At 42.1% G+C, this 19,474-nt stretch overlaps 1 protein-coding gene across 1 annotated transcript in view; it reads right to left on the bottom strand.

Moving 5' to 3' along the window:
- Positions 1 to 19,474, bottom strand: part of specc1la (sperm antigen with calponin homology and coiled-coil domains 1-like a) — a 246,908-nt gene that overhangs the window by 64,585 nt on the left and 162,849 nt on the right. Inside the window, exon 13 of the mRNA XM_048611683.1 lies at positions 9,025 to 9,127. Coding sequence (XP_048467640.1) covers positions 9,025 to 9,127 — 103 coding nt within the window. The remainder of the gene's footprint in view (positions 1 to 9,024; positions 9,128 to 19,474) is intronic.

The raw sequence follows: 19,474 nt of genomic DNA, 5'->3' as shown, positions 1-19,474 counted from the left end.
TAGTTTGGTTCATAAAAAATCATTAATTCTGTCTTTGGGCGTCTCTAGAACAGATTGAAATGAATCATGGAAACTATCTGTGACAACGTGGTTGTAAATCACACTGGTATTGTGACAAGTGCTCATCCTCAATATCATTCGTAGTGACAGCACTTATGTGAACACAGACATGCTCCTTTGCAATTCAATCTCAAATTACCGATCGAGCCATTTCAACAGATTTAACCATTAGAATTTGCTTTTCCTTTCATAAGGTGCATTCAACAACAAAAAAACATTGGAAAAGCAATCCAAAACCAGATTAAAGGGAAGCACAGAACAGAACTCAGTCAGGTACAAGGTGGATGGGCAGCTAGATGTACAAGGAAGTTGTAAAGATGAGAATACTATAATATTTTGCTACTCATAGAAACATAGAAAATAGGTGCGGGAATAGACCATTCGGCCTTTCAAGCCTACACCACCATTCAATACAATCATGGCTGATCATGCAATCTCATAATCCCATTCCTGCCCTCTCCCTATACCCCTTGATCCCTTTAGCCACAGGGGCCATAACCAGCTCCCTCTTGAATATATCTAATGAACTGGCCCCAACAGCATCCTGTGGGAGAGAATTCCCTCTGTATTTCAGGCGAAATCTGTCGATGTTAGAATCTAGGATGGATTGATTTTTGTTGGGGCAAAGATACTGAGGAGTATTGGTCAGAGGTGAATATGAAGTTAAGATATTAATCAGCCATGAATAGTGGAATGGCCTTCTGCACTTGCTCATATATTAGGGTCTTCTGTGTGCTGAAGTAACGTGGTGCTCCTACAAAGGATGCTGTCAGGGAGATGATTATCTTCCCTGTTGCCTAATAGAATCAATTCAGCAAACCTCTCTCCATGATCTAACAGTTGACAGCACCGTACATTGCAGCCTCAGTGATACACAGCAGGAAGTCCCAGCTCACCGAGCCTATCCTGAATTAATTTCTCTCAAACTGAGCATCAGCTGGGGCACCACAATTAATGCTCACAGTAGAGAATGAGTGAACTGGGCTGAGAATAATAAGCAGAGTTCCCACTTCTGATCAACACTATTATAATTTAATATGGTCAGAAGGAATGCCAGAGACCTAATGGAATGAGGGAACAGGTGATAGGTATATTAAAGAAGAGTTAATTGGGTTTGAAGTGGTTGTATAAACATGGGCAGCTAGTAATCAGTGGGATGACAGTTTTATGGAGTGAGGCTAACTGAAATAAAGCTCTCATATAAAGATATGGACTTGAAATCTGTGTCTGTGGGTTTCTGCCAGGTGCTCAAGTTTCCTCCTACAATCCAAAGATGTGCAAGTTAGGTGGATTGGCCATGCTAAAATACTCACAATGTTCAGGGATGTGTAGGTCAGGTGCGTTAGTCATGGGAAATGCAAGGTTACAGGGACGGGATGGGGGGGATGAGTTTGGGTGGGATGCTCTTTGGAGCGTCGGTATGGACTTATTGGGCAGAATGTCCAGTTTCCACACTGTGGGGATTCTAAGGATTTCAGATCTAAGGAAATCTGTTTAAATGGAGCTATCTTTTGGAGTATAACATTGGTAGCTGAGGATAGTCGAGTCAAAAGTTTTAGACTATGACAACCCACCCATTTTCTGAAAATGATCCTTGTGACCAGTGGAAGAATGGAGGTTACAATGTGAACTTGATTACTTCTTTACCAAAGATGGATCAAGGTATGGCCTTATTACTTCCATTACTGCACAGAAGCAAGACAAGCCAAGCTATTTTTTTGGAACTGGAGCCTGATGATTTGAACATGGTCAAAGGTTTGGACAAATTATTAAATTCCATGGATAAAGTTAATCAAAAAGTTTATCTATTGACTGCTTGTGAGGTAATGTCAGAATTTGATAAATTTAGAAAGACTGAGGACAGTACGATAGATGAGTACATAACTAAACGCAATAGTTGCATCCAAGACAGTAGTTTCATTTGGAAATTCTCCAAACTGTGCTGGCATTTAAGTTTTTGAACTGTGTCAAAAATATCAAACATTCTAGCTTAGTTGGGAGTTAAATTTGAAGGTAAGCATACACTGCAAAAACAAATGACAAAAGACTGAAAAAATTCCTGGGAAAGCGTTGCTTCCCAGCAGCATCTGTAGCGTGAAAAGGGCAATACGACAGAAAATGGAGGACACAATGTTAAATTAGCGAGACTGTCTAGATATAGGTCGTAATGATAGTATGAAAGGAGACCTGAAATAAATAGAAATGAGGAAAGAAATGCTGATGATAATTTTAAGAAACAAAGAGAATTTGGGAGAACCCCAGAAATGTTCAGTGTTGTCAAACAACGTTTCAGGTGAGATTCAAAGTACTACTATGCCATGAGCTGTTCCAAATGCTGTGATACAGTATTCAAAACCAAACATGAAACAGGATTTGGAAAAAGAAATGAAGATTCAGATTAAAAAGAATTCATTGTCCTGGTCACAAGAAGTTTCAACCCAGTGGTTAATGTGTTGGTGGCAGAGTCTTTCAATTGGGCAGTTAACATATGACTAGACCATATGACAAAGGAGCAGAAATTACACCATTCGGCCCATCGAGTCTGCTCCACCATTCAATCATGGCTGATAAGTTCCTCACCCCATTCTCCTGCTTTCTCCCCGTAAGCCTTGATCGTCTTGATAATCAAGAACCTATCTATCTCAGTCTTAAATGTACTCAATGACCTGGTCTCCACAGCCTTCTGTGGCAGTGAATTCCACAGATTCACCACTCTCTGGCTGAAGAAGTTTCCCCTTATCTCCATTCTAAAAGGACTTCCCTTTACCCTCAGAGATAGTAGGAACTGCAGATGCTGGAGAATCTGAGATAACAAGGTGTAGAGCTGGATGAACACAGCAGGCCAAGCAGGAAGGCTGACGTTTCGGGCTCCTAGATTCTCCTACCAATGGAAGCATCTTCCCAACATCCACTCTGTCCAGGCCATTCAGTATTTTGTAAGTTTCAATTAGATCCCACCTCATCCTTCTAAACTCCAATGAGTATAGTCCCAGAGTCCTCAAATGTTCGTCATATGTTAAGCTTTTCATTCCTGGGACCATTCTCATGAATCTCCTCTGAACCCAGTCCAGGGCCAGTACATCCTTCCTGAGATACGGGGCCCAAAACTGCACACCATGTCCAAATGTGGTCTGACCAGAGCCTTATAAAGACTCAGTAGCACAACCCTGCTTTTATATTCAAGTCCTCTCAAAATAAATGCCAACATTGCATTTGCCTTCCTGACTACTGACTCAACCTGCAAGTTTACCTTGAGAGAATCCTGGATTAGAACTCCCAAGTTTCTTTGCACTTCAGGCTTCTGAATTTTCTCCCCATTTAGAAAATAGTCCATGCTTTTATTCTTCTTACCAAAGTGCATGACCTCACGCTTTCCCACGTTGTACTCCATCTGCCACTTCTTTGCCCACTCTCCTAACCTGTCCAAATCCTTCTGCAGCCTCCCCTACCTCCTCAATACTACCTGTCCCTCCACCTATCTTTGTATCGTCTGCAAACTTAGCCAGCATGCCTATAGTTACTTCATCTAGATCATTAACGTATAAAGTGAAAAGTTGTGGTCCCAACACTGACCCTTGCGGAACACCACTTGTCACCGGCTGCCATCCTGAGAAAGGCCCTTTTATCCCCACTCTCTGCTTTCTGCCAGACAGCTAATCTTCTATCAATGCCAGCACCTCGTCTCTAACACCATGGGTCCTTATCTTACACAGCAGCTCCTGTACGGCACCTTGTCAAAGGCTTTCTTGAAGTCCAGGTAGATAACATCCATTGGCTCTCCTTGGTCTACCCTGCTCGTTACTTCCTCAAAGAATTCTAGCAGATTTGTCAGGCATGACCTCCCCTTGATGAGACCATGCTGACTTTGCCCTATTTTACCATACATTTCCAAATATTCAGAAATCTCATCCATTACAATGGACTCAAAAATCTTACCCACGACCGACGTTAGGCTAATCAGCCTGTAATTTTCCATCTTTTGCCTTACTCCCTTTTTAAATAGGGGTGTCACATTAGTGATTTTCCAGTCCTCTGGGACCCTCCCTGACTCTAGCGATTCCTGAAAGATCACCACTAACGCTTCCACTATCTCTTCAGCTATCTCCTTTAGAACTCTGGGGTGTAGTCCATCTGGTCCAGGTTATTTATCCACCTTCAGGCCAATCAGATTTACTAGCACCTTTTCCTTGGTGATGGCCACCATACTCAGCTCTCCCCCCTGACTCTCTTGAATTTTTGGGAGATTACTCGTGTCTTCCACCATGAAGACTGACACGAAGTAATTAGTCAGTTCCTCAGCCATTTCCTTGTTCCCCACTACTATCTCTCCACCGTCATTTTCCAGTGGTCTAATGTCCTCTTTTGCCCTTTACATATCTAAAGACTACTAAGTGTGGATTGTGTGACGAGACTATACCCTTCAAGGAAGAGGTGTTCAGTGCTATTTCTCTTTCAAAGGGATATTGCCAAAGTGGAGCCTGAATGTCACCTTCAGACAGGCAGTTGGTAAAGAATTTTTGAATCGTCTCTGGATTTTGAATGAAACAGAATCATAAATGGGCAGGGTCAGGGCTCAAGTAGACTCAGGAAGACTTTTAGTTTTGCTTTCAGTCAGTGAGAAGGTCTCCTGCTGACTGCTGAGCTAAAAGCTCGAATCCCTAGCTGCTAGTCTTAGCTGAAGTCTTAGACAGTGAGGCTTTCTCTTAAAAATCAAAAGGGGCAAATTACTTCTGGACTAGAGACAGACAGTACGTGAGAACCAAAATTGTATTCTGAATTGCATATTTGCCAAAGGGTCTGTTCGTGGGATGCTGCTTACATTGGAACAGTAGATGATGTGGTTAAGTAATACATTATCTTGTAAAGTACTTCAGTAGAGTTAAAGTTATGTCCATTCCTTTTCTTTTGTATTTTAACTGTGTTGTAAGAATAAAGAGTGTTTTGGTTAAAGCATTAAAGTAGACCAATTGAATCACAGCATCTTACGCTTGTCTTTACTTTAGAGTTTAGGCTATGTCCTTTCAAAACTTTGGAGGGAGGCAGGGTTCTGGTCTGGTGCATAACAAGTAGACTGGCTAAAATACTACCTAGACTCTATTAAGCATAAAAGATCAGGAAAAAATTAAGGAATTTGAGACTGCCACCAGTTTCAGATTTAGGGATTTTAACATACCAAAATAATAGAAAAGGGTGTTTCTCCCTGAAAGAAAGCTGAAATAATCATTTTATTAGCATGGATATAGTGTCCAGTGAAATACCTTTTACGATAAAGTAGTCATCGAAGAAGAAATCACAGATGTAACTGGATATAGAAAACTACAAAGCTATTGTATTTGGAAAATCTGTGAACTTGCAACTTACACAAACAGGACACTAAGTTCATTTAAATGAAACATAACCTCTCCACTAAATTGAAGAAGGGTTATTGACATCAGGAGCAGAAATTTAGAAGACAAAAGCTGTGTTAAAATTACACAGGAAATTTACTCATCTGTCTTCTAAAAAATTAGAACTTGATAAAGGCTGCAGGAAAAAGAAATGGGGTGTACGACAAGTGTAAGAAATATGATAGGCTCTTCTGAATATGTTCAGTAACTGGCCTCCACAGTTTTAAACAAAAACAAACTTAAGGTCTTTTCTGAAGAAGAGTCTCAACCTGAAGCATCAACTTTCCTGCTCCAATGCTGCAGCCTGGCCTGCTGTGTTCCTCCAGCTCCATACTGTGCTATCTCTGACTCCAGCATCTGCAGTTCTTGCTATCTCTTAAGGTCTACCAAGTCAGGTTTCACTCTGGGATCGGATTTTTTCGATATTAACATCAAGTTAGACTATAACATTAAGCATTCATAATCTTTTAAGAGAAGACTACAGTGTGTGACAATGCTTTCTAATTTCACTTCTTACAGTTTAGTTCCAACTTTTAAGATTAAGCCAACTTATTGAAAATTTTCATCCTTACTTTCAAATCCTTCCATGTTCTCGCTCTTCCCCTTTTTTGTGGTCTTCTTCAACCCAACAATCCTCCGAGATATCTGCACTCCTCTATTTCTCACCACTTGTGCATTCCAAATACTACCACTAACAGACATGCCTTCAGTTGCCTAGGTTCCAAGCTCTGGAATTCTCTCCCTACACTCTTCTATCTCTCCAACTCACTTCTTGAAGCCTACCTCCTGGACCAAGCTTTTGATCATCTGGCACAATATCCCTTTTATGTGGCTTGGCTTCAAACTTCATTTTACAATGCTCCCATGAAATGCCATGAGATGTTTTGTTACATTATAGAAGTTGCTTTCTTCTGGATTACCCCACTGGAAGGAAGAGATTCTGTTTTCACCTAATGAATCCTTTAAATTTTATTTGAGGAGAATTAAATCACTGCTCAAATATATGCAACCTGGCTTCATAATTTAACTCTCTAAACTAGTTTTCATTCTGCTGAATCTGCACTACACTTCACCTAAACCACTGTTCACCCCTCCCAAGGGGTGGCTTCCCCAGGCACTAAAAGCGGTACTCTAGGTGGAATTTGACCAAGGTTCTGACCACAAAGGACCAATGTTTATTCCTTCCTATTTCCGCCATCTCAAAGATGAATATTCAGTTTGATCTGCTGATAAATTTTACAACCATAAGGAACAAGAACTGGAGTAGGAATTTGGCCCCTCAAACCTTCTCTGCCATTCAATCAGATCATAACTAATCCAACATGCCTCACCTCCCTGCCCTTGATTCCGTTTCTGATCAAGAATCTATCCCAACCTTAAATACACGCAAGGACTTGGTCCCCACAGCTCTGTGGCAAGAAGTTCCAAAGACACACAAACCTCAGAAGAAATTCCTCATCACCTTAGTCATAAATTGGTGCCCCTTTATTCTGGGACTATGCCCTCTGATCCTAAACTCTCCCATGAGGGGAAATATCCTCTCAGTATTTACCCTGTCAAGCACCTTAAGAACATGCGTCAATGAGATTATCTCTCATTCTTCTAAATTTTAATAGTTATTTATGAGTTTTTAGTGATTTGTGCCGATCAACACTTCTATTACTTTGGTCCTTTTCTTACCTCCATGTGTCTCACTATTTAGGAAAATACTCTTACCTTTATCTTAGGTCTAAACAAGATAATCTAACATTTTTCAACACAGAGTTCTAACAGGCAGAGTTTTAGTTTCACTTGCTTAATGTGTCTAACGTTCCCCCCCTCAACAACATATTCTGTGAAGAATCTTACAATTATTTTTACTGTTTAGAACCTGAGCAATGTACAAGATTTCCCCTTTTCACTCACACTTCACATCTCAGAATATGATCACCTACTGGAAACAATTCTGAAGAATAGAATTAATTTGTGTTTGGAGAGGCAGGTAATCAAAAACATGTCAGCATGGTTTTTTTTGAAAGGGGACATCATGTCTGATCAACTTTTTATGTAGTCTACTTGGACTTCAGTTCGGCTTTCAGTAGGGTCTCACGTAAGAAACCAATAGTGAAGACAACAGTCCATGGAATCCAAAGAAATTGAATAATTAGATCCAGAATTGGGCGAGTAGCTGGAAGCAGAGAGTGATGGTTGAGGGACATCTGTGTCCAGTGGGGTTCCACAGGAATCAGTGTTGGGGCCCTTGCTGTTTATGGTGTATGTAAATGATATAGATTTGAATGCAAGACAATTCAAGAAGTTTGCTTATGTTATGAAAATTGGCAGGATGGTAAATAGTGAGGATTTCAGACTTGGATTAAAAGGAGAATACAGATGGGCTGATCGGTGGCAAATGGAATTCAAACAGGTTAAATGTGAGGTGATGCACTTGGGCAAGGCAAACAAGGCAAAGGAATACCCGATGAACAGTCGGACCCTGGGAAGCACTGACAATCAGAGTGGCCTTGGTGTGCATATCCAACAGTCCCTTAAAGTATCAGGACAGGTTAATAAAGTGGTTAAGGCAGTGTATAAGATAATTGTCTTTATATGACGTGGCACAGAATTTAAGAGCATGGAGGTGATGCTGGAACTGTATAAAACATTAGTTAGGTCACAGCTAGAGTACTGTGCAGATTATAGGAAGGATGTGATTGCACCAAATAGGGTACAAAGGAGATTTATCAAGATGTTGCCTGGGCTGGACAGTTTCAGTTATGAAGAAAGGCTGGACAGACTGGGGTTGTTTTCCTTACAGCAGAGGAGAATGAGGGGAGACATGACTGAGGTGTGTAAAATTACGATGGGGACAGACAAGGTAGACAGGAATGTACATTTTCCCTTGTTGGAGGGATCAATAACAGGGGCAGAGATTTAAGGCAAGAAGCAGAAGGTTGAGAGATAATAGGAAGAAAAATGTTTTCACCAACAGGGTGGTGGGAATGTGGAACTCCTCTGTAAGGATGGTAGAGGCAGAAACCCTCATAATATTAAAGTGGTATTTAAATGTATATCTGCGATGCAAAGTGAAACAAGGCCATGGGCCAAGTGTTGGAAAATGGGATCAGAATAGTTAGGTGGTTGCTTTTGACCAGTGCAGACTCGATGGGTCAAAAGGCCCTTTTTCTGATTTTCTGATCTTTCAATACTGCAAAATTCAAGTTTAAGCTGCAGCACTAAAATAACTTTTTTTACTTGCCTAAAGTTTACAACTATTTCTCTGTTCTTTTTACCACATTAAATATTTGTTTAAAAAAACAACATACTTGCATTTATAAAGTACATTTCAAGGTGTCCCAAAGCTTTAATTTACTTATGAGTTTCAAGAGAATAGGCAAAAGATTGAGGAATGACTGTTACACAGAAATTGATTTCACTTACGTTCAGCAATCGGCAACTTTTAGAAGGATAAGACCAAACCAGGTGAAACAGCGTCACTCCTCAGATCATTTCTTTGCGGAATCATTTACTTATACATATTTTAAAACAGTCCTGTTCGTGTGGCAAATAGAAAATTAGAGATCAGTGTGTTGTTTCTTACCTGATAACCTTCTGTTTTCTTCTGACACCATTTCAGCAGCGCATTCCTCTTGGAGCCACCGTACTCACGAGCCAGTGCTGACAATGGATCTTTCCGCTCTTCCCTATTCAAAATAAATGGAAATTCAAAGTGGCCAGTTGGAGAGTCTGAATATTAACTTAATTACTTACTGAGATTTTAGAAGAGTATAACTGCATTCACATGAACTGAGAAAACCTTCAGTCTACAACGTGTTCCTGAAAATGTGGTTTGTCAATTGTGAAATAAAAGGTGAGCTGCTGGGGAAGGATAAAAAGTCATCATTAGCTGTGGTAGCAGTTCACTGTGATGGATTTGGCACCATATGTCCCAAATTTAAAGCAAATTGAATGAACTTAAGAGTTCCATTTAAGGACTTAATTATATTTCTGCTGAGACAAAATATTAATGTCATTTTCAAAATAGACAGCAAAGCTAAAAAGTTTTAGTAATAACTTTCCCTTACGTCTTGAAACATCAGTCTTTACCAAAATTATTTCCCAATACGCATTCTTGATTAATCAAATAGAACATGCTGTCTTGGAAAAATCATACTGTCTGGGGAAACCAGATGGTTGGTATTATATAGACAGCTATAAATCTGTCTGGTAGGCATGGGGATCATTCCCATTTGGACGGAGTATACTTTCAGAACTTCATAAAACATTCTTAATGATTTAGGACTACAAAAAAGCCAATACATATACATACTCTGAGTGTCCAACACTTCAAATACTAGTTAGCTTTAGGAGTGCAAAGTTGTAAAAAATAAGCAACCTTTGTACACGTGCTGTCAGTTCAACAACAACTATGAAATCGGATCACATGGTGATAGCTGCAGGCATCCATTTACACCTGCCTTATAGCCTCAACTTCCAATAATCTATGAATCTCTGTCTTGAGCATGCTTAACAAGCAAGCATTCACAGTTTTTTTGAATTGGAGCATTCCAACGGTGAACACATTTCTTCTCATCTCAGTCCTAAATGGTTGATCTCTTATTCTCACATTGTGACTCCATGTCCTAGACTCCCCAAACAGGGGTAACAGCCTGCCAGCGTTTATGTGATCACATCCCTGAAGAATTATATTTGTTTCTCTAAGATCATCTTTCCTTCTTTCAAATTCAAATCCAAATCAATATGGGCCTGTTCTACTCAATCTTGCCTCATATCAATATACAAAGTTAGGAGAGGAGGAACCCATTCAGCTTCTCGAGCCTGCTCCACCATTCAAGCGATATCATGGCTGATCAGATTGTAACTTCAACTATATTTTCTTGTCTACTCCATACGCTGCGACTTCCATGACAATCAAGAACATACGTAACTCCATTTAAAAAATATTCAATTAACTGCACTGTCACTACTGTCTGGGAAGAGAATGCTACATCCTAACCACACTGAAGGAAATAAAAAACCTCACGTCTTAAATGAAAGACCCATTTTATTTTACATGTACTCTAGTTCTAGCCTCTCAGCATCTGCTGTTAAGTTCCTTCACTGAGTTGTATGCTCCAATAAAGTTGCCTCTTAATCCTCTGAGCTCTAACTGATAAAGACCATTCCTCAAAAGAATCAGCTGGGTTTCTCTGAATTGTTTCTAAGGTAATGAGAAATTTTCTTGAGTGGGGAAACCAAAACCGCACAGAGTAGTCTAGATTTGATCTCACAATCACCCTGTACATCAGTATTCCATTTCCTTTCCCAATCACTTGCTGTACCTGTGCATACTATTTTTATGAATCGTGTACCAGCACACCCAGATCCCACTGTACTGCAGTGTTTCAATCTTTCTCCACTTAAGTAAAATACTGTTTTAATGTTTTTCCTACTGTAGTGACAAGCATTTATACACCAAACTTTTTTAACCAATGACTTAAACTTTCTAAATCCCTTTGTAAGCTCCTTTAGTCTTCTGCACAGTTTATTTTCTTATTCATCTTCATGTCATCAGTAAAATTAACAATCACACATTCAGTGCCTGGTGCAGTGGTAATGTCCCTATCTCTGGTCCAGAAGGTCTGAGTTCAAGTCTCAACTTCCATGAAAGTATATCCCACTGGAGTAGTACCAGAAGATTGGAGGGTGGCAAATGTCATTCCCTTATTCAAGAAAGGGAATAGGGATAATCCTGGAAATTATAGACCGGTCACAGTCTTACTTCTGTGGTGGGCAAATTATTGGAGAGGATTCTGAGAGATAGTATTTATGATTGTTTTGAAAAGCACAGTTTGATTAGAAATAGTCAGCATGGCTTTGTAATGCCTCACAAGCCTTACTGAATTCTTTGAGGATGTGGCAAAACACATTGATGAAGGTGGAGCAGCGGATGTATGTGGCGTATATGGATTTTAGCAATGCATTTGATAAGGTTCCATATGGTAGGCTCATTCAGAAAGTAAGGAGGCATGAGACTGAGGGAAATTTGGCTGTCTGGATACAAAACTGGCTCTCCAATGGAAGAAAGAAGGTGGTAGTAGATGGAAAGTATTCAGCCTGGAGCTCGGTGGCCAGTGGTGTTCCGCAGGGATCTGTTCTGGGACCTCTGCTTTTTGTGACCTTTATAATTGACTTGGATAAGGAAGTGGAAGGGGGGGTTAGTAAGTTTGCCGATGACACAAAGGTTGGTGGAGTTGTGGACAGCGTGGAGGGCTGTTGTAGGTTGCAAGGGACATTGACAGGATGCACAGCTGGGCAAAGAAGTGGCAGATGGAATTCATTTTGGAAGGTCGAATTTGATTGCAGAATACAGGGCTAATGGCAAGATTCTCAGCAGTGTTGAGGAACAGAGGGATCTTGGGGTCCATGTCCACAGATCCCTCAAAGCTGCTACCCAAGTTGATAGGGTTGTAAAGAAGGCGTATGGTGTGTTGGCTTTCATTGGCAGGGGAATTGAGTTTAAGAGCCGTGGGGTTATGCTGCAGCTCTATAAAACTTTGGTTAGATCACACTTGGAACATTCTGGTCACCTCATTAAAGGAAAGATGTGGAAGCTTTAGAGAGGGTGCAGAGGAGATTTACCAGGATGCTGCCTGGACTGGAGGGCAGGTCTTATGAGGAAAAGTTGAGCGAGCTAGGGATTTTTTCATTGGAGCAAAGAAGGATGAGAGGTGACTTGATAGAGGTGTACAAGACGATGAGAGGCATAGACAGAGTGGATAGTGAGAGACTTTTTCCCATTGCGGAAATGACTATTACGAGGGGGCATAATTTTAAGGTGATTGGAGGAAGGTATAGGGGAGATGTCAGAGGTAGGTTCTTCACACAGTGAGTGGTGGGCGTGTGGAATGCGCTGCCAGCCGTGGCAGTCGAGTCAGATACTTTAGAGACATTTAAGTGACTCTTGGATAGGCACATGGAGGATAGGAAAATGTAGGGTATGCAGGGTAGATTGATCTTAGTAGGATAATAGGTCGGCATAACATCGTGGGCTGAAGGGCGTGTACTGTGCTGTACTGTTCCATGTTCTATCTCAACACGTCGAAATAGGCTGTCTTTTTTTTTTAAACATTTGGTCCTTTCATCCAAATTAATTGATACACATGGTAAAGAGTGGAGCACCAGCACTGATCCCTGTGGCATTCTATTAGTGCCAGCTTGCGGAGCTGTAAATGTACCATTATCGCTATTCTCCGCTTCCTGTTTGCTAACTAACTCTCTATCCATGCTAATATGTTACATTCTATCCCTTGAGCTCTTATTTTGTATAGTAACCTTTGATGTGGCTCCTTATCAAATGCCATTTCGCTTGCTGCTTCCTTAAAGAGATCTAACGAAATAATCAAAACAGTGTTGACTCCACCAGACTGAGATTTTCTAAGTGCACTGCTATAACCTCCGTAATAACAGATTCTAGTACAATACTTTCTTGTGACAAATGTTAAGTTATCTGGTTTGTAGTTTCCAGCTATCTCCAGCCATTCTTGAATAAAGAAGTTACATTCACAGCTTTCAATCTGATGGGACTGCTCCAGAATCTATGGGATTTAAGAAAATTACAATCATTGCATCTACTATGTCAATAGTCACTTTTATTTTTAAAGACTCATTAAGTCCATGAGGTGCTGAGGATTTGCCAGCCTTTAGTTCAAATAGTTTTCTCTGTATCCTTTCCCTGGTTGTTTCATGATCCTCCCTTTTAGGAATGGCAGTATAGTTCCAAAGTCAGGTTGATGAGTGGCTGTTGACTTTGTTCCCGTATAACTGCTGCCCTTGACCCTTTAACTTGGTAGATGTTGGGGATTTCGAAGTTGCTGACTATAGACTGTTGGTGAATTTCTGCAGTGCATCTTGTCGATGGTACGCATTGCTGCTACTGTGCGTAGGTGTGAAGTAAGTGAATTTGAACGTGCTAAATTGTGCGCCAACCAAGTGGGATTGCTTTACACTCAATGGTGTCAAGTTTCAAATGTTGCTTTGCCTGCATGCATGCAGGCAAGTGGGGAGTATTTCATCAGACCCCTTACTTGTACTTTGTAGATTGTGGATAGGCTTTGGGGAGTCTTGGGCTTATTAGTCACTGCAGAATTCCCAGCTTTTGATTTAAAATGTAGCCACAGTATCTTTATGGCTGGACCAGTTCAATTTCTGCGATATGGTAAACCCCAGGATGTTAATAATGTAAAATTCAGCAATGCTAATGCCATTTAACGTCGAGGACAGATGTTCATTCTCTCTTGTTGGAGATGGCTATTGCCAAATACTGAAGTGTGAGATGTGTCATGACAAATCTGAACAGACTTGCTTACAAAATATATACCCTGAAGAACTCCTAGTGATATTGCATAGCTGAGATGATTGATCTCCAACAAGCACAATGAGTCTTCCTTTGGAGCAAACACAAAATAATGCTGGAGAAACTCAGCTGGTCTGGCAGCACAGAACATAGAACAGTACAGCACAGTACAGGCCCTTCAGCCCACGATGTTGTGCTGAACTTTTACCTTAAACCTAAGGTCTATCTAACCTCCACCCCTACTATGGAACACCTATGGAGACAGGAACAGAGTTAACACTTCAAATCCAATAGGACTCTTTATCAGAACCCTTTCCTTTGTACTAGGCACGACTTCAACCAGTGCAGAGTTTTTGCCAATTCTCACTGACTCCAAGTTGCTAAGGCTCCTTGATGCTAGACTCAGTCAAATGTTGCCTCAATACAAGGACAGTTGCTCCCACCTCACGAGTTCAGCTCTTTCAGCCATGTCTGGAACAAATCTGAGATATCGGGAGCCCTGTGGCCCTGGTGGAACAAAAACCAAGCAGCAAGTGAGCAGATTATTATTGAGTAAGTACTGCTTGATAACAATGTCAATGACACGTTCCTCACTTAGCAGATGATCAAGATAACATGATAACTGGCTGGAGTGGATTCGTCCTACATTTTGGTTCTGATGCACAAGTTTTCAGTGCTACTGCCAGTGCACTATCAAGACCCAAAGCCTTCAGCCATTTCTTAATATCACGTGAATCAAAATGCTGAAAACTGGCCTATGTAGCGTTAGGGGCCTCAGGAAAAGGCCAAGGTAGTTACTTTACTTGGCACCTCTGGCTGAAAATGCATCAGCATTGTCTTTTTCACTAGTGTGCTAGGCCCCATCATCAAGGATAAAAATATTTGTGGAACGTCCTCCTCTTGTTAGTTATTTAATTGCCCACTACCATTCACGACTTAATGTGGCAGGACTGTAGATCTGAGTCAGTTTTAGGATTGCTCAGCCTATGCTGCTTCTGTTGCTTGGTATGCAAGTGGTCCTAGGCTGCAGTTTCAACATGGTGATATCCCATTTTAGGATAGGCTAGGTGCTGTCCTGTAATTCTCTTTGAACCAGGATGAAGCTACCATCCTGATATTAATTCTATAGTGGCGGATATGCTGGGACACAAGATTACAGGTTGTGGTTTAAGAAAGTTCTGCTCCTGTTGCCCATGGCGTCTCATGGCTGTCCAGTTTTCAGTTATGCATCTATTCTAAATACATCCCACATAGGACTGAGGTGGTACCACTCAATCTGTTAGAGGATATCCTCAGGAACTGTGCAGTGGTTTCTCCTATTGACACTGTCATGGACAGATGCACATGCAAAAGATGGATTGATGAGGGTGAGGCCATAGAACATAGAATATTACAGCGCAGTACAGGCCCTTCGGCCCTCGATGTTGCGCCGACCTGTGAAACCAATCTGAAGCCCATCTAACCTAAACTATTCCATTATCATCCATATGTTTATCCAATGACCATTTAAATGCCCTTAAAGTGGGCGAGTCTACTATTTTTGCAGGCAGGGCATTCCACGCCCTTACTACTCTCTGAGTAAAGAACCTACCTCTGACATCTGTCCTATATCTATCACCCCTCAATTTAAAGCTATGTCCCCTCGTGCTAGCCATCACCATCTGAGGAAAAAGGCTCCCACTGTCCACCCTATCTAATCCTCTGATCATCTTGTATGTCTCTATTAAGTCACCTCTTAACCTTCTTCTCTCTAACGAAAACAGCCTCAAGACCCTCAGCCTTTCCTCATAAGACCTAACCCTCCATACCAGGCAACATCCTGGTAAATCTCCTCTGCACCCTTTCCAATGCTTCCACATCCTTCCTATAATGCGGTGACCAGAACTGTACGCAATACTCCAAGTGCAGCCGCACCAGAGTTTTGTACAGCTGCAACATGACCTCATGGCTCCGAAACTCAATCCCTCTACCAATAAAACCTACCATGCCGTACGCCTTCTTAACAACGCTATCAACCTGGGTAGCAACTTTCAGTGATCTATGCACATGGACACCGAGATCTTTCTGCTCATCCACACTACCAAGAATCTTACCATTAGCCCAGTACTCTGTATTCCTGTTACTCCTTCCAAAGTGAATCACCTCACACTTTTTCGCATTAAACTCCATTTGCCACCTCTCAGCCCAGCTCTGCAGCTTATCTATGTCCCTCTGTAACCTGCAACATCCTTCCGCACTATCCACAACTCCACCGACTTTGGTGTCATCCGCAAATTTACTAACCCATCCTTCTACGCCCTCATCCAGGTCATTTATAAAAATGACAAACAGCAGTGGCCCCAAAACAGATCCTTGAGGTACACCACTAGTAACTGAACTTCAGGATGAACATTTCCCATCAACCACCACCCTCTGTCTTCTTACAGCTAGCCAATTTCTGATCCAAACCGCTAAATCACCCTCAATCCCATGCCTCCGTATTTTCTGCAATAGCCTACCATGGGGAACCTTATCAAACGCTTTACTGAAATCCAAATACACCACATCAACCGCTTTACCCTCATCCACCTGTTTGGTCACCTTCTCAAAGAACTCAATAAGGTTTGTGAGGCACGACCTACCCTTCACAAAACCGTGTTGACTATCCCTAATCAAATTATTCCTTTCTAGATGATTATAAATCCTATCTCTTATAATCCTTTCCAACACTTTACCCACAACCGAAGTAAGGCTCACTGGTCTATAATTACCAGGGTTGTCTCTACTCCCCTTCTTGAACAAGGGGACAACATTTGCTAGTCTCCAGTCTTCTGGCACTATTCCTGAAGACAATGACGACATAAAGATCAAAGCCAAAGGCTCTGCAATCTCCTCTCGAGCTTCCCAGAGAATCCTAGGATAAATCCCATCCGGCCCAGGGAACTTATCTATTTTCACACCTTCCAGAATTGCTAACACCTCCTCCTTATGAACCTCAATCCCGTCTAGTCTAATAGACTGTATCTCAGTATTCTCCTCGACTACATTGTCTTTTTCCTGTGTGAATACTGACGAAAAATATTCATTTAGCACCTCTCCTATCTCTTCGGACTCCACGCACAACTTCCCACTACTGTCCTTGACCAGCCCCAATCTTACTCTAGTCATTCTTTTATTCCTGACATACCCATAGAAAGCTTTAGGGTTTTCCTTGATCCTACCTGCTAAAGACTTCTCATGTCCCCTCCTGGCTCTTCTTAGCTCTCTCTTTAGGTCCTTCCTGGCTAACTTGTAACTCTCAAGCGCCCTCACTGAGCCTTCACGCCTCATCTCTACATAAGCCTCCTTCTTCCTCTTGACAAGAGATTCAACTTCTTTAGTAAACCACGGTTCCCTCGCTCGACCACTTCCTCCCTGCCTGACAGGTACATACTTCTCAAGGACACGCAGTAGCTGTTCCTTGAACAAGCTCCACATTTCAATTGTGCCCAGCCCCTGCAGTTTCCTTCTCCATCCTATGCATCCTAAATCTTGCCTCATCGCCTCATAATTGCCTTTCCCCCAGCTATAACTCTTGCCCTGCGTTATATACCAATCCCTTTCCATCGCTAAAGTAAACGTAACCGAATTGTGGTCACTATCACCAAAGTGCACACCTACCTCCAAATCTAACACCTGGCCTGGTTCATTACCCAGTACCAAATCCAATGTGGCCTCGCCTCTTGTTGGCCTATCTACATACTGTGTCAGGAAACCCTCCTGCACACATTGGACAAAAACTGACCCATCTGAAGTACTCGAACTATAGCATTTCCAGTCAATATTTGGAAAGTTAAAGTCCCCCATAACAACTACCCTGTTACTTTCGCTCCTATCCAGAATCACCTCATCAATCTTTTCCTCTACATCTCTGGAACTTTTCGGAGGCCTATAGAAAACTCCCAACAGGGTGACCTCTCCTTTCCTGGTTCTAACCTCGGCCCATACTACCTCAGTAGACGAGTTGTCATCAAATGTCCTTTCTGCCACCGTAATACTGTCCTTGACTAACAATGCCACACCTCCCCCTCTTTTACCACCTTCCCTGATCTTACTGAAACATCTAAACCCCGGAACCTGCAACAACCATTCCTGTCCCTGCTCTATCCATGTCTCCGAAATGGCCACAACATCGAAGTCCCAGGTACCAACCCATGCTGCAAGTTCACCCACCTTATTCCAGATGCTCCTGGCATTGAAGTAGACACACTTCAAACCACCTTCCTGCCTGCCGGTACACTCCTGCGACCTTGAAACCTTATTTATGACCTCACTACTCTCAACCTCCTGTACACTGGAGCTACAATTCAGGTTCCCACCCCCCTGTTGAATTAATTTAAACCCCCCCGAAGAGCATTAGCAAATTTCCCCCCCAGGATATTGGTACCCCTCTGGTTCAGGTGTAGACCATCCCGTTTGTAGAGGTCCCACCTACCCCAGAATGAGCCCCAATTATCCAGGTATCTGAATCCCTCCCTCCTGCACCATCCCTGTAGCCACGTGTTCAACTGCTCTCTCTCCCTATTCCTCGCCTCGCTAGCACGTGGCACGGGTAACAAACCAGAGATAACAACTCTGTTTGTTCTAGCTCTAAGCTTCCACCCTAGCTCCTTGAATTTCTGCCTTACGTCCCCATCCCTTTTCCTACCTATGTCGTTGGTGCCTATGTGGACCACGACTTGGGGCTGCTCCCCCTCCCCCTTAACGATCCCGAAAACACGATCCGAGACATCACGGACCCTGGCACCTGGGAGGCAACACACCAACCGCGAGTCTCTCTTGTTCCCACAGAATCTCCTATCTGTCCCCCTAACTATGGAGTCCCCAATGACTAATGCTCTCCTCCTCTCCCCCCTTCCCTTCTGAGCAACAGGGACAGACTCAGTGCCAGAGACCTATACCCCATGGCTTACCCCTGGTAAGTCGTCCCCCACAACAGTATCCAAAACGGTATACTTGTTTTTGAGGGGAACGGCCACAGGGGATCCCTGCACTGTCTGCCTGTTCCCTTTCCGTCCCCTGACTGTAACCCATCTACTTTTTTCCTGTACCTGAGGTGTGACTACCTCCCTGTAACTCCTCTCAATTACCCCCTCAGCCTCCCGAATGATCCGAAGTTCATCCAAGTAGGTTTTTTTCCCTCTTGGTAGTTTTCAAACCAGCTGCCGACGTCCAACTTGGCAAATATCTCCTTCACTGCTTACCTACTAACATACCTTTTAAAGCAGTTTCCCAATCTATCGTAGCCAATTCATCCCTCATGCCTACAGTTTGCTTTGTTAACTGAGCTGATTACAATCAATGCCAAGAACACATCTGTTGCAGCTCCCTCCCTATCTCACCAGAAAGCACCTACTTGCTGGCCATAGGAGCAAAGTATGGAGCAAAGCTCTCCAGTAGCTTACTCAAAGGGTCATTCTTCATTTGTAAATGTGGGAATAGATTTCTGCAGGCTGTTTCACCAGGGAACTCTTTAAAAAGCAAGCCAAATCCTGAATTTGCTCAATTCTCTCACAACTGTACTTTCTATTGAATGCATATTGTTAGAGCTATCACTGATTTTTTTCTATTACTTTTGTTTTATTCTTTTATCAATTTTGGTTTGGAACCATGAACTGAGAGCTGGGAGTTAAAGATAACTTTTGACTGTTTACAGGGAGTAGAAATCTGGCTGTTG

Source organism: Rhincodon typus, chromosome 24 (assembly GCF_021869965.1).
Source record: "Rhincodon typus isolate 14 chromosome 24, sRhiTyp1.1, whole genome shotgun sequence".
NCBI lineage: Eukaryota > Metazoa > Chordata > Chondrichthyes > Orectolobiformes > Rhincodontidae > Rhincodon > Rhincodon typus.
Note: the sequence above shows the minus strand (reverse complement) of the source record. Positions and strands in the feature narration are given on the sequence as shown.